The sequence below is a fragment of the Chrysemys picta genome, chromosome 3 (assembly GCF_011386835.1).
Source record: "Chrysemys picta bellii isolate R12L10 chromosome 3, ASM1138683v2, whole genome shotgun sequence".
Lineage (NCBI taxonomy): Eukaryota > Metazoa > Chordata > Testudines > Emydidae > Chrysemys > Chrysemys picta.
In genome coordinates this window covers 146,169,099-146,193,913 of record NC_088793.1, presented here as the reverse complement: position 1 = coordinate 146,193,913, position 24,815 = coordinate 146,169,099, and the positions used below count along the sequence as shown (strand labels likewise).

The window sequence follows — 24,815 nt, the reverse complement described above, 5'->3', positions numbered from 1 at the left end:
TACACACAACACACTCCCTGTCACATTTCACCACCACCCCCATTTGAAAAGCATGTTGCAGCCACTTGCACACTGGGATAGCTACCACAATGCACTTCTCTTTGTGGTGTTGCAAGAGCTGCTAATGTGGCCATGCCAGTGCACTTGCAGCTGACAGTGTAAACACACGGCAGCGTTTTCCCTGCTGCGGTCTCCGAAGCCTGGTTTAACTACCAGCACTCTACATCTGCAAATGTAGCCAAGCCCTTCGATCTAGTCCTCTCTGAAACAGAACTAAATCAAAGTGCAACAACCACCTGTTAATATGCGTCATATGAGCAGAGGCCTCAGCACAGATCATGCAGCTGAAGGGCTTAGCCGGGTGGGGGCAGCCTGGGGGAGCCCACAGCCTTGCGCAACCCTCTGGGGCTCATCTCTGCACTAGTCCTCCTGCCCCTCTCTGTGCCCCCTGTCCTACTCCCATCCCACCTGCCCTCTATTTTTCCCCATGCCCTAATGGTCTCACCCTAGCCTTCCTGATTCCTGTCTTTTCCCCCTTGTCCTAGCTCATTTGCCACCTGGGATACTGTCCCCTATCTCCCACTTCATCTGCCTCCTGATCATCTAGGGGCTGTCCCCTTCTCCTATCCTCCTACCCTTTAGAGTCCTGCCCCCCATGTCATCAGTCTCCTTCTCTAGCTTTCTGCCCCATCTGTGCCCATCCAAACCCCCCTCCCCCATGATCTGCTCCCTCCCCTGCGTTACTAGCTTTCCCACCCATCTGCCTCCATGTCCTAGTTCCCCCACCCCATTTATGTCCCACAGCATCCTAAACCTCACCCCATCGCTCCTCTGTGTCCTGGTCTCTCCTGGGCCCTTGCCCCCATCCATACCCCATGTCCAGAAGCCAGCCCTCTGGTATTATCCTTCCATTGTTCCAGCCATATATTGCATGCTGCCCCTTCCCCTGCCTCATATCGGGCCCCCACCCCCAGCCTGGTGCAGCTTCCCCTGCACCTTAGGGTTTCCTTCAGATTGACATCCAGAGGAGTTTGCTTGGGATGGGAAGGCCAGAGGCCAATTAGGGGTGGGGCAGATGGTGCTCTTGAGGCTAGACTGCTGGCTCCCTAGGGTGGGGGACCCCCAGTGGGGATCCTTCCAGGGCAGTCTGTGCATGGAGAAGCAGGCTGCTATATTTGCCACTCTGTCACCCTGAAAGAGGAACTGACCTTGGGGGAGGAGGTGACAAGAGGCCACAAAGGGTCACTCCTGTCTGCATGGGGTATCCTTTTTGAAATGGGGGTGCAGTTTTAAAAGATTCCCAAATACCTTTTTTACCAGATTGGGGAAGGGGTCATAATACACAGGCATGTTAGCATGGGTGAAAGTAGCAAGCTAAAAGGTATACTTGAAGGTAGCACCACCACTGAACCATTGCCATGCCCCCCCCCAGCCCAATCCTCACCCCCTGGTTGCAAAACCTGGCTCTACCCTTGTCTTTAGTGCATAAGCTGAGGGATAGATTCACCTTGAGGGAACTCAGCCAACATTACTACCACTTCCTTCGATATTTCTGCTATACAGAGCTAGTTTCAGTTATTTCTGCATGTTCACAAGGCCACTGCCTACAGCGACTGCTGGAGGCATGTGCTCATCAGTGCTAAATGGATATTGTTTGTTAAGTTATCTTGGACCAAATTCCCAATGGAGTTGCAAAGGTGCAACTAAGAAAGTTTCATCTCAAACTGGTATCACATATTCATGCATTCTTAACTGTCTTCCTTCTCCTCTGGAAGGTGCGGAGACAGAGTGTTGATGAGCATGACAGATGTTTAATATATATTAATTGTTTAGTATAGAACTAAAAATGTACTCAATGCTGTACCATGAACAACAATAAAGACTGTCAGGTCTTCAGGGTAGAGACTATCTAGTAGCATCAGAAATGGAGAATAAAAGCCAAAGATTTTCCCCCTACCACTCCACTGTGACCAGTGGGGGTTTGGTCTGTTATATTTTAGTAGGAAGAATGAATGCACTGAAGAGTGAGGTAGTTAGCAGGGTCTAGGACCAGATGGTCCAGACGGCTGCTTTGGCCATACCTGGCACAGGGTTATAGAAGGTATAAGAATCCCTCAGGTTAACCTCCTGGGTCACTTTGTCTATAATGCTAATCTGTCCAGATCTCTTTCTGGAAGAATTACTATAAATTTTGCTGAGTATGTGGAATGTTTTTTTTTATTTACTTGTACTACACACATCCCTCTGAAGTTTACATGGCTATCCTCAAAGTTACAGTATGCTGCAGGCTTCCTAATCATGATGACATTTTATAGTTTAAATGGACCTCAGAATATTTGGTGCATGAACCTACTCTAAAGGAAGTCAGTGAGAGTATTGCTATTGGATGTCTGAAAGAGCAGGATCAGGCTCTTAAAAATGTAAGAATGACCATACTGGGTCAGACCAAAGGTCAATCTAGCCCAGTATCCTGTCTTCCGACAGTTCTCAATGTCAAGTGCCCCAGAGGGAATGAACAGAACAGGTAATAATCAAGTGATCCATGCCGTCGCCCATTGCCTGCTCTTGTTATGAAGAAGACTGTATCATCCCATACGTGAAGTTGAGTGACAAGTGGGAAGGAGCAAATTATCCACACATTTAATAAAAATCATGTACACCTATATATATTTTGAGGGCAGAAAAAGTCTCCACTCACAACTTTTGTTCCTTGATTACATTATAGTACTAATTTTTTTGTGATTTGGTAGGTACTTTTAAATAACCAGTCAGTCATTCCATAGGACAGTAAACATTATGATGGAGCTGCTAAAGGCAACTTCAAACAGTCTTAACAAGGAAAATATCTGCGCAAAACACAGTAGATAAACTTGAAAGAATTCGGAGACTTCAAGAATGCAACTCTATCTTTTCTCTCTTCCTCTCTTGTTAAAAGTACTCCCTCTTAAGCTACAAATTCAATTTTTTTGAACTCTTTAGTTGACCAACTTTTTTTTAATTGCTGACAACAACAAAAACTTAGAAGGAAATGACTTATTTCCTAAAGCTAGTCTCTCCCAGTTATTTTACCACCCCACCTGGTTTAATTCTTCCCAACAGATTTGTTTTTTCAGCCAAAAGGAAAGCTGACATTGTATAAAAATCTACCGTGGAAGTAAAAAGTTTATTTATACTTTTTGTTTAATAATGACCTATTTAACCTTTAACAATATACAGGGAAAGCGCCACTGAGTCATGAACAACAAATCATCCTGATCATTAATAAATCAACAAATTTCCCCAGAGATTAGACCAATTTAAACCATGGCTTTAAAAACTCCCAGAAGATTTTGCCCAGTTCCTCTATCAGTCAGGGTGCGGAAGATCAATTTACATTAGGAGCAAAGGAATTTAGATAAAAAACATTTCAATTTGATGCCCAATGCATAGTCCAGAGTAAGGGTTCCCTGAATCTGCTAATGTGCAGAGTGAGCATACACTGGGGGGTTCAGGGAACCCTTACTCTGAGCGATGCATTATCTAGTCCTAAACACTACAAGATTCACCTTATTCTCACAGCTGCGCAGCCCCACTCTGCAGGTCAATGTAGGTGAGCATAGCCTCCCCCCCCATTCCTTTTAGGGTGCCACGCACCCCTGGGGAAATAGGAATGGAACAGTATCTGCACACTTCTGAGCACAAAGACTGAAATTCTGTGTGGCCCTTATGCATTCCAATCATGGGAAGAAAATCTCCGCCACTCAAACCTTATCTGTATAAAGACCAGTCATAGCCATTAGTATTTTTAATGATAGCCATGAGTGCAGAGCAAAGACTAGAACATTCATGGACTCCAAAAGATTTTCCATAGTTGCACACTAGTATTTCTTTAACAGCACTGATTGAGGGCACCTATTTGCAAAGATAAAATGTTTTCCCTCTTTTCAGATACTCAATTTGTCTGCATTTGCATACCCCACATTCAATCCTATTTCCACTAGCTTAGTGGGAATATTTCCAGGAAGCTGTGAGGGTGTGGGGAGGAACAAGGCTCATCACGGAAACTAGACATAGCACCACAGTTTTAGTTCATCCAAAATCTAGATGGCCTTATACTAGATTGTATTATATAAAACGTACCCACTGGCCTACTATATTATGTAAAGTGTGTGTGTACAATCATCATATATACACAAATATTATGAATAAGAGGGAATAGGGATTTGGGAAACTATCCCTTAATTAGTTGTGGCCAAACCTCTACAATTACATTGTTGCCAGCAACTACTGGTTGCCTTTTTCCTACAATTTTTTAAAACTCTGCCCCTCAATTATTTTTGCCACAATTCTATTGTCTCATTGTTGCCTTCTTCATTAAGTACTGCCAGACCTCTGATATATTTGTTATTATCTAAAGGCCCAGTTCTGTCATCCTTATGCAAGCCAATGGGACTACTCACAGAGCAAGGTACTATCTAACACAAGGGTGACAGAACTGATGCCTTAATAGCTTCCTTCTCACAGTGTCATTCTTAAGTTCAGTGCTGCCATTATTACCTGTGCTCCTGTATTTCTCCAATATTTGCTCAGAGTCACGGTTCTGACAACCCAGGCTACCGTCACATACAACTCCTTCCACCTCTAGTCATGCCTCCTGTACTCATCTCCATTAACCTCCCTCTTTTTCCTCACGTGCTGCTTCTCTCCACATCTTTACGTCTCCCTTCATTACTCTGTTCTCACAAGCTCTACTGCCTTCTTAATTTAAATCTCCCCAGCTCCACATATGATCCCCCCCTTTTCACTCTCACAAATTCTCTTCTCAGCTCCACTTCTCCCACTGGGTATGCTGTGGAGCAAGGCTATAAGCAGAGAACAGGCAGGCAGCGCACTAAAGCTGCAGATGCTCCTGTCCGTGGAGCCCATTCTCTTCTGATCACACTAATCCAGCATCCTTCTGACAGTGTGACAGAATGGCTGGCCTGCTCTATATAATTTGGCCATAGTACTGGGTGCTTTGCCTTTCATTTTTCCCCCTCCAGTATGAAGCAGAGCTCTCAGACTTCTTACTTCTGCCCTTGCTCTTTTCTTTATTTTTATTTATTTATTGGTGTCTCTTTCTTTCTTAGTGTCCCTGTAATACAAAAGAAAGAGAGGGGAGAGAGTAGGAGAGTTGAGGAGGAGGCTCTGTACTTCTGGAGAGAAAAAGATCTTTGGAAAGAGGTTCTCTTCAGACTCTCATAATCAGAGCTGGGGATTCACAACTCTTTGTCTTCTTGATTCCCACTGGGTAACACCATAACAATATGCCCCTTATTCCACTGCCATAGGATGGGAGAAGAGAGAGGGGTATACAACAAACAACTTGTGTTGATTGCATTAAACAAGCAATCTTACACATGGCATGGCAACATGTCTGACCCATTTATAAAAAAAGTCCGTACTTCAGTTCTCGTAGTTAATATTGAATTAAGATAAAATAGAAAGTATACAACATATCTTGGTTAAATAATTCACCATAGCAAAAGTTGTTCTGTCCAAGTAATCTTTTTTCATTAACCCATACAGATTCTGAAAAAGTTTCTTCATTCCACATGTTAAAGGTTTGATCCGGCCCTTCCCTCCTACACAATGACGAGCATCACTCCTTATACCATAAAAGTAGCTGCTACACATGCAGGCACAAGTGCTGTAGTGGTTTTTCAAGAAATTCATAGCTATATTATACACCTCTGCATCAGAGATCTTTTGTGGATAAAGCATTCCCTCTGAGACTGACACCACTTTTTTGTCTGAGTCAGAGGCGCGCACAATAATTGTAACTGATTTTGTTCATTTGCGAAAGTGTGTAGCATATGAATGATCATGACTGGGTTAGGAAACTGGGGTCTCTGTCAAAAGGTTTTTATGAATCACCTTTCTTCTTCCTTGTATATTTTACTACCATCAAGTCTCTGGGCAGTATCCTCAGACGGAGGATTTTGGACTATGGCCATTTTTCCATGTTTAAAACAATGTAAAAACATGCCTAATAGCAGTGTGAGCAATACTGTTATTGTTTCCTGGCAACCAGCTTCAGGGCATTCCAGCAAAAAAAGTGGCCCAAATAATGAATAGAAGCAATAATGTGGTTTGTGGTGTCTAACAAAATGGTTTCAATTCTGCTTTGTCATGTTTATCTTGATTTTTTTTAAATCAAATTATACCATAGCTCCTCAGGTTAATGTTTGTAGACCCAAATCAGTAAATCCACACTTGGGACCAGATTATCTTTCAAAGCTACAGGACAGAAACCAGCATTATTTATTGGTCATCACAGATGCAGAGTGGCATTGCTGGTTTTACCCAACATCCCAAATAGGAATTTGCACTGAGGGCTAGAATAAAACACATAAAGATGCAATAAACATCAAGAATGTGTGATCAGTTGTTGAACTCAACTTTTCACACGGACTCACATGCAACAGGATTCAGGTGGTCCAAGGATGGATGAAAGCAGATTATTAAGGTTATCATCATCTTTATGTCTCTGTGTAAGGGCCTGATCCAAAACCCACTGACTTAATAGGAAACTTTCCACAGTTGACAAGAAGGGGTGAGTATCAACAGAGAGAAAATTACTTTTTGTAGTGTCCCAGCCACTCCCAGTCTTTATTCAGGCCTAATTTGATGGTGTGAAGTTTGCAAATTAATTCGAGTTCTGCAGTTTCTCGTTAAAGTCTGTTTCTGAAGGTTTTTTTGTTGAAGAATGGTCACTTTTAAATCTGTTATATCCAAGGAGATTAAAGTGCTCTCCTACTGGTTTTTGAATGTTACAATTCTTGATGTCTAATTTGTGTCCATTTATTCTTTTGCGTAGAGACAGTCCGGTTTGGCCAATGTACATGGCAGAGGGGCATTGCTGGCACCCCTTCTTGTCAACTGTTGAGAATGGGCCACATCCACCCTGACTGAATTGGCCTCGTTAGCACTGACCCCCCACTTGGTAAGGCAACTCCCATCTTTTCATGTGCTGTATATTTATACCTCCCTAAGGTATTTTTCACTCCATACATCTGATGAAGTGTGTTTTAGCCCACGAAAGCTTATGCCGAAATAAGTTGGTTAGTCTCTAAGGTGCCACAAGGACTTCTCGTTGTTTTTACCTCAATAGGATACTGAATATAAGGTGTAATACACTAAATTGTCCACCATTTCAAGGAAGTAAGTGAAATAAAGAGGAACTGCATATGAGCTTACAAAGCACATTAATGTAACATTATATTTACTGAAACGTAGCAAGCAACTAAAAAGTACTAAGAGAGTCAACAAACTGTAAACAGTGACATATGTGGATGAGCCATCAAAAACAGGTCATCAGGGAGATAACTTGTGAATATATTCAGTCCTCTCCATATACTGAATCTCCATTAAAATCATCTCATTTAACACAGAAAAAAGCCAAGGACTGGTTTATTAGCATAAAATCCCAAAATAAATAGGTATGTCACTGACACTGAAATCTTAGTTTCACTGGATATAAAGAGCTGCTTCCAGGCCATTCTCCTGCAGTAATTCTTTGTCATTGACGATGCAGTGCAGCCACGGCGGGCCTGGGTCAGCTGGCTTGAGCTGCGAGGCTAAGAATTGCTGTGCAGATGTTCAGTCTCCAGCTGCAGCCCAAGCTCTGAGACCCTCCATTCTCACAGGGTCTCAGAGCTTGAGCTCCAACCCAAGTCCAAATATCTACACAGCAAGTTTTCAGCCCCGGAGCCTGAGTCCAAGTCAGCTGACCCAGGCCACTGAAGGTTTAATCCCTGTGTAGACATAGCCTGTTAGTAACATCACTCAGGCCTGCAAGAGAAAACTAACACCATAAAAGTATTTTCAATTTCTTATGAGTGAAACAAGACTACTTCTTAGCTACTTACAAAATTCCTACTAATTCTGGGTATTTAAGACTTGTATAACAACAATTCTAATGTTAAGAGCCTTGTATTCTCTTCCTTCTCAAAAAAAAACTGTTGTGATGCTGACCTAGCGAGGGTTAAGCAACCAGCAGGCTGGGTGACCTGGAAGCAACCCTTAAGGACATTTTAGAAGAGTATTGAAATGGTAAACGGAGCCATTCCTTGTAGTTATCAAAGTCAGGGTTAAGTAGACCAGATTCTTTAATATGTATGCCTGTATTGTTAGAGAATCAAAGCGTAGATACTAACTGTATTTGCCTACCATCAATTTCAGCTTCCATATTTTAAAAGGTTCATAGTTGTTCTTCCATTTGGGGGGAGAGGGGGTTATGCAACTTAAATTAATTTCCATGAAGAGGCAACCCAAGCCTACAATCTGGATCTGCTGTCATTACTGAATTCATGATCATGAGGGTTTTTTTGAACATTCAAATTGGCAATATGTTTTCTTTTTGTGTATGTGTGCAAGTTTTCATTTGCTGACTGAGCCTCAACATTCCCACAAATCTGTGAAAATAGTTTGGTAAGGATATTAATGAAATTCTAGCAATTCCATTAAGAGAAGCTCTCAAACTGTGTCTGCAATGCTTGTATGCGGACTCTGTCCGTATATCCCATTTCTCTTTTTGAGATAATTCTACCTGACACATACCCTAAGTTTAGAAAATCTGGTAAATATATTTTCTCCATATCACATACCATTATAGATGTTTTTCATTTTTGTTATTAAAGATTTAATATTGTTATTAAAATAATAATTTTCACTTGTATAGATGCATTTATATAATGCTCCAAGGATTTCAGAGAACTTTACAAACATTACTCTTGTATTGTTGAATACTTTAGTAAATTTAAATTAATTTTAATAGTATCTGTAGCCAAAGCAACTATTTTTTTTAAATAAAAAAGCAAATGCTTATTTGCTTAGCTACTGCATAGTCAAACTGATGTTGCCGCAGCCTGGCCTAAAATCTTTGAGGAGAGTTTCTTTAGAAAAGACATTAATATGTAGCCCTATGTTTCTTTTGGGGGAAAATGTCTCACTGGTTAAGCCAAGCAAATGGAAGAATTATTTTGTTATTTATGCAATGTTGTTTTAAAGTGAAACATCAAAAGAGAAGGGAAAAAAGGATATTCAGTCCACTGAGACTTGCTTCTGTTTGAGATTTTCCCTGAAGTCAACACATATTGAATAGCTAAAATAGAATTGCACTATAATGTTTCATCACAGAGACATATTTCAGATGTTAAGTGTCATATCTGTGAAAGTCTTTTTTCATTATTAGAATACCTCATGTACCCACAATTGTTTTCCCACACTTATTGACAGGGAATGGTGTCATTAGGCTGTGTCATGCAATGGAGACAATGATCCAGTTTCACCTTCTCGCCACCCCCAAAACAACCTACGAAGTCTTCAGTGAAACAGTATGGGCAAATATAGCATAAGGCCTGAGGTTTAAAGAAGAACTTATCCAAATTAAAATTTCATAGGCATTAAATATATTGTTATGGCAAAATTTTAACTAAAAATCTTCTACACTTAACAGAATTCCAAGTCTTGCTATATTTTTCTCACAATAATAAATAGTCCTTATATTTTAAAAACACAATGCAAATAGGTGCCATAAACACAGAACAATTATGTGCAGCAGTAATTAATAAAGAATGATTGTTTTATGATTTTCACATTAATATTCTGATGCATGTGCAACCTCCATACAAAGCTACAAGAGATATCTTTGCATATTTGAGGGATGACCATATAATGAAATCAATTTGTGTTTTTCTATTTAATGAATCATTGTAATATTTTCAAGACAATGCAAAAGCCTAAGTTTCAGTTAGATAGTTACATTCTGGCTACTGTTCTAGATTCTATTGTTTTGCACTATTGATCAAAGGTTTCCAACTGCTATCCCAGAAGTAGTTGCATTTTAATGATGGATGAAGTAATAGCACGGTGCTTATATAGCACAGTGATTGGCATGAAAACAGATTAGATAAGCAAGATGCTGATTCCTGATTACATATAGTTTGCAATTTTAATTAAAGCACAAAAAAGTGACATTAGGAATGATATTCTGAATGTGAAGATAAGTTCTCAAAAGTTAGGAAATGCCAGAATAAAGCTTGTCCATGCTCCGTCATACATTGACACAGTCTTTAATTACATGATCCCATAGTATTTTTTCCACAGGACACTTGCCTCAATGAGTTCACAGAATGGACAGGACTTAATTAATCAGGCAGCTGTTCCATACTTATTTTTATCCTCCTCATTCGTTGTGTTGCTCCCAAGCCTTGGTTACTTTACATCCTGAACTAAATAAGGATTTTTTTTTTCCTTCATGGGTTTTCCCTATTGAGCTCATCATCATAACGCAGTGCCTCAAACAAACAAATTAAGTTATCTTCAGAATACCCCTTTTAAGTAGGGAAGTATTAGTATCCCCATTTTACAGATGAGCAACTCTGGCAAACAAAGATTAAAACAAAAATCTCCAAAAGTATCCACTAACTTTGGAAGTCACAATGACTGCATGCCTATTTTGAGAGTGAAGGATTGATATTTCGGAGGTGCTGACCATCTACCACTCCCCTTGAATTCAGCTGGAGACGTGAATGCTCAACCCTTCTGAGAATCTGGTCCGAGCGGTCTCAAATCAGGACCCAGATAATGGGTCATACAACTGAAGGCCATTCCTGGAAAGACTGGGTTATATACCTGTAACTGGAGGTTCTTCAAGATGGGTGTTCCCTATCTGTATTCCACACATGGGTGTACATGGGCGCTATGCACCCAAGTCCATCCGTAAGTGTTTCTTAGCAGTGTTCGTTGACCCATATGTGTCGTGCATCTCCTTCTGCTCTCAGCCGAGAGTATAAAAGGTAGTGCGGGTCAACGCCTCTCCAGTTTCCCTCTTACCATTATAGAATCCAGTCCAAAGCAGAGGGGGTGTTGGGGTAGTGGGGTCCACACATCTCAAAGAACCTCTAATTACAGGTAAAAACCTCCTCCTCCTTCTTCTTCTTCAAGCGATGGGCCCTATTGCACACATAGATGACTCGCTAGCAGTGATCAGCACAAACAGTGCATTTGAGGATGCCAATGGAAGTGCCGTCTGCAGTACATCCTGGTGCATGGCTGCATCTGTAGCTGCTGCTTGTGTGATGGCATAGTGTGTCGTGAATGTATGTCAGATCACCACACCACTGAACACATATCCTGCCAGGACACATTGGTCAGTGAGGCTGAGGTGGCGGCCTGCACCCGTACAGAGTGCTTTGTGACTCTGTCAGGCAGGAGTATGTTGGATCATTTGTAGCATTCACAGATGCACCCCAAAGCCCATTTGGAGATTCACTGGGACAAGAGGGCTTTGCCCTTTGGCCTGTCAGTGATGGTCATAAATAGTTTTGGCAATCTGCAAAATAGTCGAGTCCTGTGGAGGTAGAATGCTAGTGTGTGACAGATGTCGAGGGAGTGCAAGGCTTTGTCAGTGGAGGTGGTGTGTGGCTTGGGGTGGAAAACCAGACGGTGGATGGACTGACTGAGGTGGAACTCAGACACCACTTTTAGAAGGAATTTAGGGTGCAGCCATAAGGACACCTTGTCCTTGTGGAATATCATGTGTGTTTGGGGGGAGGGGTCCGCCATCATGGCTAAGAATTCACTGACTCATCTGGGCGAAGTAATAGCTACTAAGAATGCCACTTTCATTGAGAGGTGGGAGAGGGAGCATGTTGCTAGTGGTTCAAAAGGTGGCTTTGTGAGGGTGGAGAGAATGAGATTAAGGTCCCAAGGGAGCATAGGCTTCAGCACTGGTGGAAAGGTGTTGAGTAAAGTTTTCAATATTTCACTGAAATTATCTTTGTATTCTCCACTTGTTAAGATTGGTGCCTTAGTTATCATGGGTCATATCCTGGCCCCACTGAAGTCAATGGCAAAATCCCACTGACTTTAGTGCAGCCATAAATCCAACTGAAAAGGACTCAAATGGAACCTAAAACCTCTAAATATAGCCTAAAAGAGCTTTTCCTTCCAGAAAAGTGTCTGACTCTAAAGTATATCATCTTGGGTCCATCCAGAGCTAGGAGCGAGTATTATGTGCATCCCCGTGGAAAGCTGGGGACATCCTTTTCCTTCTTAGGCTCAGTTCTCCCCTGTGTCTGAGTTCCGCTCAGTGCAGCACAGGAAGGACAATCAGGCAATTGGTTATGCTCCCAGCAAAAGATTTTGCAACTTTATCAAAAGAAGCAAATTTAAAAAAAAAAAAAAAAAAAAAAAAACCTGTGGAAATCTGCCTTGCTTATCCCTTTTTTTGTATCTTCTAATTTGCAAATAGCATGAATTTACTAATTACTAATAGATGGTATGTCTAGTAAGTAATTATCACAATAATTTTGCTGACAGTAATGCCAGGAGCAGAGTACATTTTGTTCAGGAGTTACTTCATTATCATTTAAACATTCATGGATTTAAAAGACAGCACAGAGTCCCTCTAGTCTATACTTCTCTGTAGCATTTAATTTATAGAAGCCATCATCCCAGCACTAATATTTACAGAATTCAAGTTCAACTCATGCTGGCTAGTGTATATTTATTTAATAGCTGTTTTAAAAGAGTAAAGTTCAATGGAATTTTTTCTTGCAGTAAGTCCTATCTGAATTTTTATCTAAGTTTTATTTGCTTGCTGGTTTATAAATGGGGAATTTCACAGGTGAGTTTTCTAAGTTGGTGCTAATGTTACCATTGGAATCCCTGAGAATTTTGTATCCCTGGGGATTTCTACATTCACGCAAATGACGGTTCAGCTGTGAGGATATATACTTTCCTGGAATCAATGTGCTCTCTGGGTATTAACTATTGGCTTGCGGAGAACTCCCATAAAGCAGGCCATAGACATGGCCTCACCTCTGGGTCTGATCTAAATATTTTTAGTGTATAGTTCACCCATGCTGGGTGGGCTATGTAACCATCCATTTCAGCGTGGAAGCTATTTCCCCTCACTAGCTATATCAAAACCCATGCTGATGTATTTCTATCCAGCCTCCAAAGATTGTAGAAATCCACTGGATTTTATCAGTCTCCCTATTGGTTTCTTTAAAGGGAAAGGGTAAAAACAAATTCTGCTATGTGCAACTGTAATAACCATTCCATCACACATCATCAGTAGGGTTTGAACCATGAACTTTCAGCATCTAGTGCCACCATTTGAGCTACAGGTCTAAGTGCATTGGTTAGCAGCAGCAGAAGGGTTTTATCTCAGAAGAAGGATGGAGCACGGCTCAGTCCAGATCCCGGGTCCTGGAGGGGTCAGTAGAGAGTAACCCAGCATTTCATGTCTCACTAAAGTTTAACATATAAGCAGCATAATCTTGAGAGCTCACTGAATTTTCAAGCTCCATTGGCATAGCATTCATATAACTCTTCAGCAGAATTTAGTGGACTTTTAAAAAAGTTTTAGCATGCTTCCAAATGCAGCAATAACTATTCAAAAGTCACCTGTTTCATTCTTTGCACACTTTAGTAAATCTAGAACACTGAAGGCTCTGAAAGTGGCAAGACAAACCAGACACCTCCATCTCAGAGATATTAAGGGATAATGTTCCACCAGGAAATGCTCATAAACTTTTCTGAAAAATTATTCAATATGGCTCATTTTACATCTATGTGTATCTTAACTATTTTATTGACATTTGTCACACACAACTGGGCAGATATGGCCCAAAGGTCAAAATCCAACAACAATGCCCCCTCTACACTCGCTTCTTTAAAGAAGGTGGAGCCCCAAGTCAGCTGCAGGTGCCCGTCGGCAAACTTGGGGGAGATGTCACAGGTGCTATACTTGCCCCACAACCTATTCTGCCTAGTGGCTTCAGAGTATGTCTTTCCCCTATCTACTCCTAGTAGTATTGGTCTGACAGAACAGAAGTCTCTGCCAATGAATTTCAGGTTTGCCAACAGGGGCTGCTGCCGCCTCAGGAAAAGAGTTGATAGATCTACTCCTTAGACACCCTCAGGGTCTATATCGACCCCTCTCCTTGCCCCCTCTCAAGCTAACAATGGCCAAAGGCAAATCTGTCTTTGAAGGTGTGTCTTGTACTGCAATTACTTAGGACTTATAAAATATTATACCAACTTAACCTCAGATGTTAACCATGTTGGAATGGAACTACCTAAGGAGTTAACAGAAATCAATATAGGAATATGGCATTTTAAAACAATTAAGTCTTTCCTGTATATAAGGATCAGGTGGATTTTGCTTACTTTTAATGTAAGAGTCTATGAGCTAGCTATGTGGCGGTTATTAGGCTTTAACTACTGCAAATTGATGCAATTCTAGCTTCTGAAGATGAAAAGACTAAAATATGCCACAAAAGAAAATAAATACACCTCTACCCCAATATAACGCTGTCCTCGGGAGCCAAAAAATCTTACCGCGTTATAGGTGAAACCGCGTTATATTGAACTTGCTTTGATCCGCCGGAGGGCGCAGCCCCACCTCCCCGGAGCACTGCTTTACCGCGTTATATCTGAATTCGTATTATATCGGGGTAGAGGTGTATTTAAAAACGGGATAATCTCAGAAAAGCACTTTAATACTAAACAAATGCAAGTAAAACAACTGTCGTTTTCTTTCAATCAGTGATGCAAGGTGTAAAAGGAAAAAATATTTTGAGCCAAAAAATGTGTCTGAAATAGAATCTAAAATAAACTACCACATGAAATAAAATGTTTGGCTTCTCTCATAATTCTTTGATTTGACAATTATCAAGATCTTACATGGTTTGTTGTTTTATACTATTATCAGCAGAAGTTTCCAATGTAAGATTTCAGAAAAGAAACAGATGCTTAAATTTCATGAAATTATTTAACAAAATTTACATGGTACAAGCTGGTGGAGCAGACACGGTTAGTGCTGGATGCAGTTCAGCCAGAATGTCAAACAATTCCTGGGTGAACCTGTAACCTGGCTGTAGAATTTATCAAGATCAAAAGTAGACCAGCTTCCTGGTGTCAAACTCTAACTTGGAAAGAACAATATATACCACATAAGAAGGAGATAAGTAATCAATAGACTAAATCACAGCCAAAGATTTACCCTACCCTCCCACATTTATTGGCTTTCAACCAAAGCAACAGACGTCTATGCTTTAAAACTGAATGCAGAAATTATGAGAATTAGTTTTAACTCACAGCATCATATATTTGGCACTCTATTTATTGTTATCTTTGAATTCTTGGTTAGCCCCAGAACATATTTATCTGGCTATTATTTTATCTTATCTTTTTCAAAAGTTATTTAAAGATAAATAGGATTTAAAAGAAAACCTCTATCTACCAGTAGATTTTTAAAATTTAGGTTGAGAGAAAAGCTTGGGTATTTTTATAGTTACTAATCAGACCTCACCTTTCCTTTCTTACTGAATTGAATTCTACCATATTGCCATCATTCCTCCTCCTAGTGGTTTAATTAAGCAGAACTCTTATGAAACATAGCTACTTAACTAAATTGCAGCAGTCATTTATTTTGTATTAAAATATCACATTTTGAAAGACGCAGCAGTTTTCTGAGCTCAGAATCCACTGAGTTGGTTACATTCTGGATCTGGTGTTGGAATTGGAGAATAGGCAATTGGAAATTATAATTACTTCATGACCCGTCTTGTCAGGCCATGAAACCTCTTTTAATTATCAGGCTCCAGAAGTTAATATAACCAGAGGGTTTCCAGTGGCCTCTCAGAGAGAATGTTGTTCCTTAAATAGGCCACACTCTCAGAGATTTGATAGCAAATACTCACCAGCAACCACACATCACTGAACAAAAACACTGACCCAGGAACCTATCCTTGTAACAAAGCCCGATGCCAACTCTGTCCACATATCTATTCAAGTGACATCATCATAGGACCTAATCACATCAGCCATACCATCAGGGGCTCGTTCACCTGCACATCTACCAATGTGATATATGCCATCATGTGCCAGCAATGCCCCTCTGCCATGTACATTGGCCAAACCGGACAGTCTCTACGCAAAAGAATTAATGGACACAAATCTGACATCAGGAATCATAATACTCAAAAACCAGTGGGAGAACACTTTAAACTGTCTGGCCATTCAATGACACACCTGCGGGTGGCTATCTTACAACAGAAAAACTTCAAAAACAGACTCCAACGAGAGACTGCTGAGCTGGAATTGATATGCAAACTAGATACAATCAACTCAGGATTGAATAAGGACTGGGAATGGCTGAGCCATTACAAACATTGAATCTATTTCCCCTTGTAAATATTCTCATACTTCTTATCAAACTGTCTGTACTGGGCTAGCTTGATTATCACTTCAAAAGTTTTTTTTCCACTTACTTAATTGGCCTCTCAGAGTTGGTAAGACAACTCCCACCTGTTCATGCTCTGTGTGTGTGTGTGTGTGTGTGTGTGTGTGTGTGTGTGTGTATATATATATATATATATACACACACACACTTAATATGTGTTCCATTCTATATGCATCCGAAGAAGTGGGCTGTAGCCCACGAAAGCTTATGCTCTAATAAATTTGTTAGTCTCTAAGGTGCCACAAGTACTCCTGTTCTTTTTGCGGATACAGACTAACACGGCTGCTACTCTGAAACCTGCATATGGAAGCTATATTCACAGCTTTTTAACTACTCTCACTAGTGTGAAGCTCCTTCTTTCTAAATTCACAGCAGAAACTGTTTCTCTCTACCACAATACATAACCATTAACATATAATGAAATCAAGTTTAGGCAGAAAAAGTTTGTTGGGAATAGAAGATAAGCACCTTACTTCCTCAAATTAACTGCATGGCCTTTTAACGCGCGGAACATTTCTTCGGATCAAGCCAGCAGTCACCTTGTAATGCCTAACTCATAATTCATCATATTCTCCACCCTTTAAGACAGAGCTTGTCCTTGAGCTGTCCACATGATGGGACATGAGCCAAGGCAACAAGCTGGGCACTATACTACCATTCTTTACAAATACGAACTAAAAAAAATCTCCTTACTGCGCAAAAGTACATAAACACATAATAAATGAAACATTAAAAAAAGTCACTGATCAGAATGGCAGCTTCTCAAGAAGTGTGTTCTGGATATAAGATTGGAGGAAGGGATCTGTTAGTTTATATTGGCTATACTCTCTGTTATATCTAAATCTAGCAGAGTTCACGAAGCATTTTTTTATCTGAAAAGAAGCCATGATGTGGAAATAGCATTACATAATTCTAAAGGTGAGTCAGGTTCATTTTTTTTATAAACAGAAAACCATACTAAATGTTGACCGTCTTGTTTGTATGAAAATTATCTTGTTTTTTATTATTTTAACTTATCTGTTTTGACATGTTAGAATCATCCAGACATCATACAAAATATTTCCAAGATTTGAAACGGTTTTCTCTATGCTATTTGTTTACAGTTTTACTCACAACGGAAAGGTGATGCAAGTTGATCCTGGCCCATTCTTAGAGGCAATGAATCCTCAGCGGATTGTTCTCCAGAAATCACTTTCTTTGCGGGATAATATTTGGGTTTGATCACATATTCTTGTGTCTGGCCATGATGAAGATTCATCATCAAAGTCTGAGATGAAAGGGGAATCATTCTGTTTAAGGGAAACAAAGAGGTGAAATTAATAAATTAACCATGGAAGCAAACACACACTCTCTCACACACACACACACACACACACACACACACACAGGGGAAACTATTGATAATGCATCTGTACTCATTTTAAGGTCTCAAAATAAAGTTTGGAAAACTTATTGGATAAAAGTTTTTGGCTTTGAAACATAGCAACTTGAGTTTCAATTCATTCTACCTGGTCATGCCTCTAGCATTCTCCTGGCCTTGTCAGTCCATAGCTCATCATACAAAGGGGATCTATTAAACTTGCAGAGATTGTCTTATGATATTCCTACTAAGTACTGACATCATTTAACAGATTACCAAAAAATATATATATATAGGTGAGGGGGGGGGGGGATCTCTCCTCAGAAGTCCAAGTCAGAACTCAATTTTGTTAGAACATAGGAATTTCCGGATTGGATCACACAAGTAGCAATGCATCTAGGCCATTCTCTTGTTTCCTACAATGGCTGGTACCAAGTATTTCAGCTGAAGATACAAGAAATAATGAAATATCTTGCTCATTATCGAAGTTTCTTCGTCAGTTAGTGGTTGACTTATGAGCTAAAGCATTTAGGTTTACAATCACTGTACACATTTTTATCCTTTTTAATGGACCTCTCTACTTAAACCATGTCTAAATTTGGCCCAGGGTGACTAGTCCACTGGAGAAATGAAAGAATTTTTAAATAAATGTATTCAGTGAGCCCTCCTTTTAAATATGGATTAACAGTAAAAATCTTTACCATTTAAGTGTGTTTTAAAGGAGGTATTTTCACTATAATTATTATTACCTCTTTTTTGACCTGAGCAGCTAGTCAAAGTTCAGGGCCCTAGGGATGTCCCAACTGGGAGTAGAAATTGATGATGAAGTCTGGTAAATTCTTTGATGCAATCTTGTTTATTTGCAAGAAATGTACAAAGACCTGCTTCTCTGAAGGCAGCAGGAACCAAAAAATGGGACAACTTCTTTGCTTATAGCCCCAAGCCACTTTAGCTAGCACCAGAGCCAGAATCTTACTCTAGGCTTCACCCGGGTCACACCATGCTTACAAAAACAACAAGGAGTCTGGTGGCACCTTAAAGACTAACAGATTTATTTGGGCATAAGCTTTCGTGAGTTAAAACCTCACTTCTTCGGATGCATAGAGTGCATCCGAAGAAGTGAGGTTTTAACTCACGAAAGCTTATGCCCAAATAAATCTGTTAGTCATCCGAAGAAGTGAGGTTTTAACTCACGAAAGCTTATGCCCAAATAAATCTGTTAGTCTTTAAGGTGCCACCAGACTCCTTGTTGTTTTTGTAGATACAGACTAACACGGCTACCCCCTGATACTTGACACCATGCTTACAGGCTGCTACTTGGCTTTCTTCCTGCCTCTGATGAAGTGTTTTCACCGTGTATGTCTGTTTTCACTTCATTTGTTTCTCTCAAGCTGTCAAATAGTTACAATCCCTTCAGAAGATTTTGCCTGAGTATGAGAGAGGTACGCTTCTTTGATCGCTGTAGCTTTGACTGACCAGTGCCCATCTTTCCAAATTCTCACCAAGTCTTTGTTTTTTAACTGTGCAAGGGATCTTGCTCCCTTATTGACTGTATTTTCCCACTCATTTCCTATTACTCATCTTTTCTTTTTGTCCCATATCTGGTACTCAAGTATTTATACATCTGTTGTAAAGTTCAGCGGATGAAGCTCTATAAATTGAGTAGTGCTAAAGATGGATCTTTGTCTTGTAGCCAATGCTTTTTTGAGCAAGTTCTTCACTATACATACTCCACATTCAGTTAATCCATTGGCTTGAAGATATCTGGGACTAGATGTCTTATGATGAATGTTGTACATTTTAGCAAAGTCCAGAAATTCCCTATTTTTGAACTGTGGTCTGTTGTCCATTATTACGGTTTTTGAAATTCCATGACATGCAAATACAGATTTAATGTGCCTGCAACTGTTGCTGCTGTGGTATCTTCAAGCATGACTATTTCTGGGAAAGTGGTCAAGTAGGTCCATTATAACCAGGTGATTATGTCTTCCAGATTAAATATGTCAATTCCTACTTTTTCGCATGGAGCTGCAAGATTTTTATGCAATATCACTAGTTCTTTCTGCTGAGAATCTCTGTATTTCTGACATTCCAATCTGCTCGCCATTTCTTCAATGTCAATATTTATCTCTGGCCAGAATACAACTTCTCTAGCTCTCCTTTTTTTATTTGGTCATTCCTAGGTCCCCTTCATGTATTCATTCCAATGTTGTCCTTCACATCACTGTGGGAACCACAATCTGGGTCCCCTTCAAGACGACTCCTGAGATCACTGAAAGCTCATTGTTATAGTGGGAACAGGAAGTTGATTTTGTCTCCACCTTTACTTATCACTTGTATCACTGCTTGCAGCATTTCATCTTTAGCTGCTTCTGTCTCCAATTCATGTCATATGCCTAGAGATACAGCGTGACACTTTTATCATATTCACTGACTGATCCAGATATCAGGTTGTGTATTGTTAGATGGAGCACATGCTCTTGAGGGGGTGTCTACCATTACTAAGTGGCATCCAGGTAGGAACTCCAGGCTGACATCATACTTCTGTATTTATAAAATTAGTTACTGCATCCTTGGTGCTGCTTCTCCACATCCCTTTTTCTGTATTGCAATCAGTGGTTTGTGATCAGTTTCTGCATTGAAGCTACAACCAGAGAGAAAGTTGTGAAATCTTGTACACCCATATCCCAGACTTATTGTCACTTTTACAATTAGTGTATACATCTTCGCTGTGGCTGTCACAGCCCTACATGCGTATGACACTGACAGCTAATCAGTTCCATGATACTGTAATAGTACTGTTCCCAACGCTTCGTTGAAGGCAGCTGTGGAGAGTTTGAGGTCTTTCAGTGGCTCAAAACTTGCAGCACTGGAGCTAATGACAGAATGTCCTTAAAATTACTGAACTCTCTTTCAAGACTTGGCATCCATGCCCATTCGATGCCCTTGTGAAGCAGCAGTCTTAGGTGAGTTGTGAGAACTGTATAATTAGGTATGAATTTTCTGACACAATTCAACATGCCTACAGCCTTTGAATTCCCTTTTGGTCTCCACATGTTCAGTTTTGCACGACTCTCTGATTCATCAGGTAAGAGTCCTTTGGAGGTCATTCTTTACGTCAACTATGTTATTTTGAAACTGAGGTTTGACCTTTTCATTTTAAGGTTATTACCTCTTGCAATCTCTCTTCAGTCATCCCAGATGTTCACTGTTTACAGTGTTGTTGTAGCCATGCTGGACCCAGGATATTAGTGAGAGAGGGTGGGTGAGGTAATATTTTTATTGGACCAACTTCTGCTGGTGAGAGAGACAAGCTTTCGAACTGAACAGAGCTTGTAAGAAGTTGGTCCAATAAGAGAAGTTACCTAACTCACCTTGTCTCCCCCAAATGTCCAATGGCAGTATTACCCTAAATTATGATGTCATCAATGTACACTTTCACATCTGCTAGACTGTCCAGCATCTGGATCAGTGAAATACTTCTGGAGTCTTATAAGTTATTGGGAGGCACCCATTTCCTGTGATTACATCTTCATAAGATGCCATTAATACTTTCATATCTGGTTCTATGTTGTCTGATTCACTCTGGTATACATCCTCTTAACAAGACTAAGCACCTCAAGTAAACCCAAGACTGGTTGCTTGCCTCTGTGTACCACCACAAACTCTTGTTTTATCAATTTCCTTTATCTTTAACTGTTGATGTGCACTCTCCCAATACTGAAATTGTTGCTCCATTATAGTCTTTCACAGACACTTTTGCCTCTTCCGCTTTTATGTGCTCCTTACATCTCTCTATTTCAGTTTCTGTTATTACGTTTACTTGTGCCCCAGTGTCTATCTTGTATGTCCTATATGTGCCATTTGTTCACATTTTAATTAGTCCATCTTTTGCATTTTCAGCCTCCTCTGTTACTGTGCTTAAAAATAGCTCTTGCTCTTCACTTGAGGAAACTTTTCTACAATTAATACATGCACTTTTTTGCTTTCTCTTCACCTTTTAGCATAATGGTTGGGTTTATAACTATTTCTATATATTTGCCAGAGTCAGGAAATTTCCTATACTCATGATGGTTGCCACATTCCTGGAATGGTTTCCTGCTTTCCAGGTTTTGGTCTTTGGCCAATTTAATTTCTGTTAGCTAAACCAGGAAGGGGAAAATTATCATACTCACAGTCAAATGCTCTATGCCTTTCTCTAGGCTTTTTAGTTGTTTTTTTGCTGCTTGGAAAATACATATTGCCCTTTCTAGTGTCAAATCCATCTCCCTTAGTAACCATTCACAGACACTTTTATTGTTATACCCTAGGACAATCTGGTCTTTAATCAGAGAGTTTTAATATTTGATATTCACACAACTGACTTTTTAGTTTTAAGTCTGTAACAAACTCCTCTGTTGCTTTTCATTCATTGTGTTCTCATCTGGAACAGCTCTCTCTCTCTCTCAGGTAACATTTTACTAGGAACACTATGATCCTCAAAACATTTTCATTATTTCTGCAAAGCTTTCCTCTTTCCCCACCACCTCTGTGTGGAATGCATTGTGTACATTTAGGGATTCTGTACCTCTCACCATTAAGAGAAGAGCAATCTTTTGCTCATCCTCGAGTTTATTTGCCCCTGTGGCCTTCATATCCAGCTCAAATCACTGTATACAGCATTTCCCCTGATTTTCAGGGCTGGTGGGGCAGTTACATGCAGTTGCATCCACACCCCAAGCAGTGACGTTATATTGACCTAATCCCCCAATGTAAACAGTGCTATGTTGCTGGGAGGGCTTCTCCCATCAACATAGCTACCACCTCTCTCAGGGAGGTGGATATCTACGCTGAGGGGAGCAGAGTAGCATCTTCACACTAAGCACTACAGTGCTGTAAATGTAGACATGCCGTTACTGACAAAGCAGATCACTGTCAGGATAAACCTTTTATTATGAATATAACAGGTAACAACTTTCTACCACTCTGTGTAGCTGCCGCCTGCAACTACCCTTTCCTTGGCTTGTTTCTGCCCCAGCAGGAAGTGTGTACCAGAAAACCAAAGACTGAATAAACAGTGTACAGGAAGTGTGGCATCTGTAACTTCCTAGAAGGCTTATATCATATAAGGAACATTCAGAGAGGTTTGAAGGGAGACTCCTTGAGCTGCAGGACTATACTGAGGTCCCAACCAGAAGTTGGTTCTCTAATAGGTGGTTAAGTGAGCAATAGCCATTTGAGAAACTTCGATACCATGAAGAGAGAGGAAACCAAATATGACAGTACAGTTGAATGGCAAAATGAGACTGCTGTGAAGTGAATCTCATTGGAGCTGAACAACATGCTGGCTTGTTTTAAGTGTAACTAAAAGTCTTGGATCTTCAGCAGCAAAGCTTGGACCTGGTATGTCCCCATATCAAGAACCTCTTCCATTCAGATGAGTATGTCCTTCTGGTAGATGTTTTCCTTCTCTGATTCAGGATTTCCTGGATGTGTTGGGAGCAGTCTCCAGCCATTTGTGGGGAGGGATAGCTCAGTGGTTTGAGCAGTGGCCTGCTAAACCCAGGGTTGTGAGTTCAATCCTTGAGGGGGCCACTTAAGGATCTGGGGCAAAATCAGTACTTGGTCCTGCTAGTGAAGGCAGGGGGCTGGACTCGATGACCTTTCAAGGTCCCTTCCAGTTCTAGGAGATGGGCTATCTCCATTAATTTATTTATTTTTTATTTAATTTATGGTACTTAACCAGCCAACAGTCATACCGTCAGGTGCAGTGACTTTAGGTCTGGATGGAGTATCTGGCTGTGGTGCTGTGAGATGAGTCTAGGTGCATAAGAGGCTGATGGGACATCTGCAGCAGCTCTATCGGACAAAATTGTCTCTGCCAGAGCTGTGAGAATGATCATGGCTTTGTCTCTTTTGATCTTGGAAATTATCCTGGGAATTAGGGAAACTGGTAGAAAGGCAGAGAGTAGGCCTCTGTTCCAATGCAAAAGGAAAGCATCTGGTAACAGTCCTTGACTCAAGCCTCCTCTGGAACAGTAGTTCTGACACTTGACTTTGTCCTCACAAATGATGGAACTTCGATTCTACAATGGATCCGTGCGATAACCATTTGTGATTGGTCATTGATTGCCCACACAGGAAATCCACTAGGCTGCTGTTGATTCACAGGAGATGAAGGATGACCAGGGATCACCCTGTTCTGATGGCAGAATTTGACAGCATCCAGGTAGAGGGATGAGGAGCAGGCACCTAAGTAGGGGCAGATGTGAATTCCCTGCCTTCTCAGGTGGGCTATCACCACTGCTAGGCATTTCAGAAAGACCAACAGTACTGTGGAGAGTCTGAGTGCAAGTACCTTGTAGTGGTAATGCCTTGACCACACAGTGAACATTCAAGTGCTTCCAGTGGGCCAAATGATTGGTTATGTGGAGGTATGCATCTCACTAGTCAAGCGCCATGAACCAGTCTTAAGCCTGCAGAGGTGAAATGATGGATTCCTTTTCTAAAGTGGCATATGTATTTCTTAGTTTCCTCCGAACTAAGATAGGACCTCCCCCCACACACCTTTCTTCTTTGGGATAAAGAAATATCGGGAATAGAAGCCTCTTCCCCTGTACTCGTGAAGGATCTCTTCTAGACAAGTGCATCCCCTGACTTGCAAGTCCTTGAGGAGAAGGATTTACACACCAAATACTTATCTGGGATGAGACTCTCCCCCAGGCAGAGTAGGTATCAACTATGCTGGTCGCCCAGGGGGGATGAGTCCATTGTGGTTCAGTCACTTTTTATACACTAAAAACTTTAAAGACTGTCCTGGTAGTAGGCACCAGGCATCTTGCCCCACTGAAAGAGGGTTGTCGTGTCTTTTCCTTTGGAATATTCAAATTAAGAAAAGAAAAAATAAAGAAGGTGAAGATTGGTTTTCTTCATTAAACTACTTGAAAAAGGATGAGTTTGAGCTCAGTAGAAATAGCAGGTTCAACACTCGCTGGTTTAAGTCTTACTGCCAGCCGTGGGAAGAGGAAACTGAGGCAGGGTAGCAGCTGCTCCACATTTTATGTGAGCATTAGGTGGTGGAAGGTGCATGCACAGCCACACTGGACACTGCTATTCAAAAAAAATCCAATCTTGTGTGCATGAGGTGCATGCGCACAGAACAGTGGGATCCACACTGACACGTACTCAAAGAACATA

At 40.7% G+C, this 24,815-nt stretch overlaps 1 protein-coding gene across 11 annotated transcripts in view; it reads right to left on the bottom strand.

Annotated features, from left to right (window-relative positions):
- The window catches only part of LTBP1 (latent transforming growth factor beta binding protein 1), a 333,039-nt gene that overhangs the window by 221,958 nt on the left and 86,266 nt on the right, over positions 1–24,815 (bottom strand). For all 11 annotated transcript variants that reach the window (XM_008174460.4, XM_008174437.4, XM_042848435.2 and 8 more), the window contains exon 4: positions 17,393–17,568. In XM_008174460.4, coding sequence (XP_008172682.2) covers positions 17,393–17,568 — 176 coding nt within the window. The remainder of the gene's footprint in view (positions 1–17,392; positions 17,569–24,815) is intronic.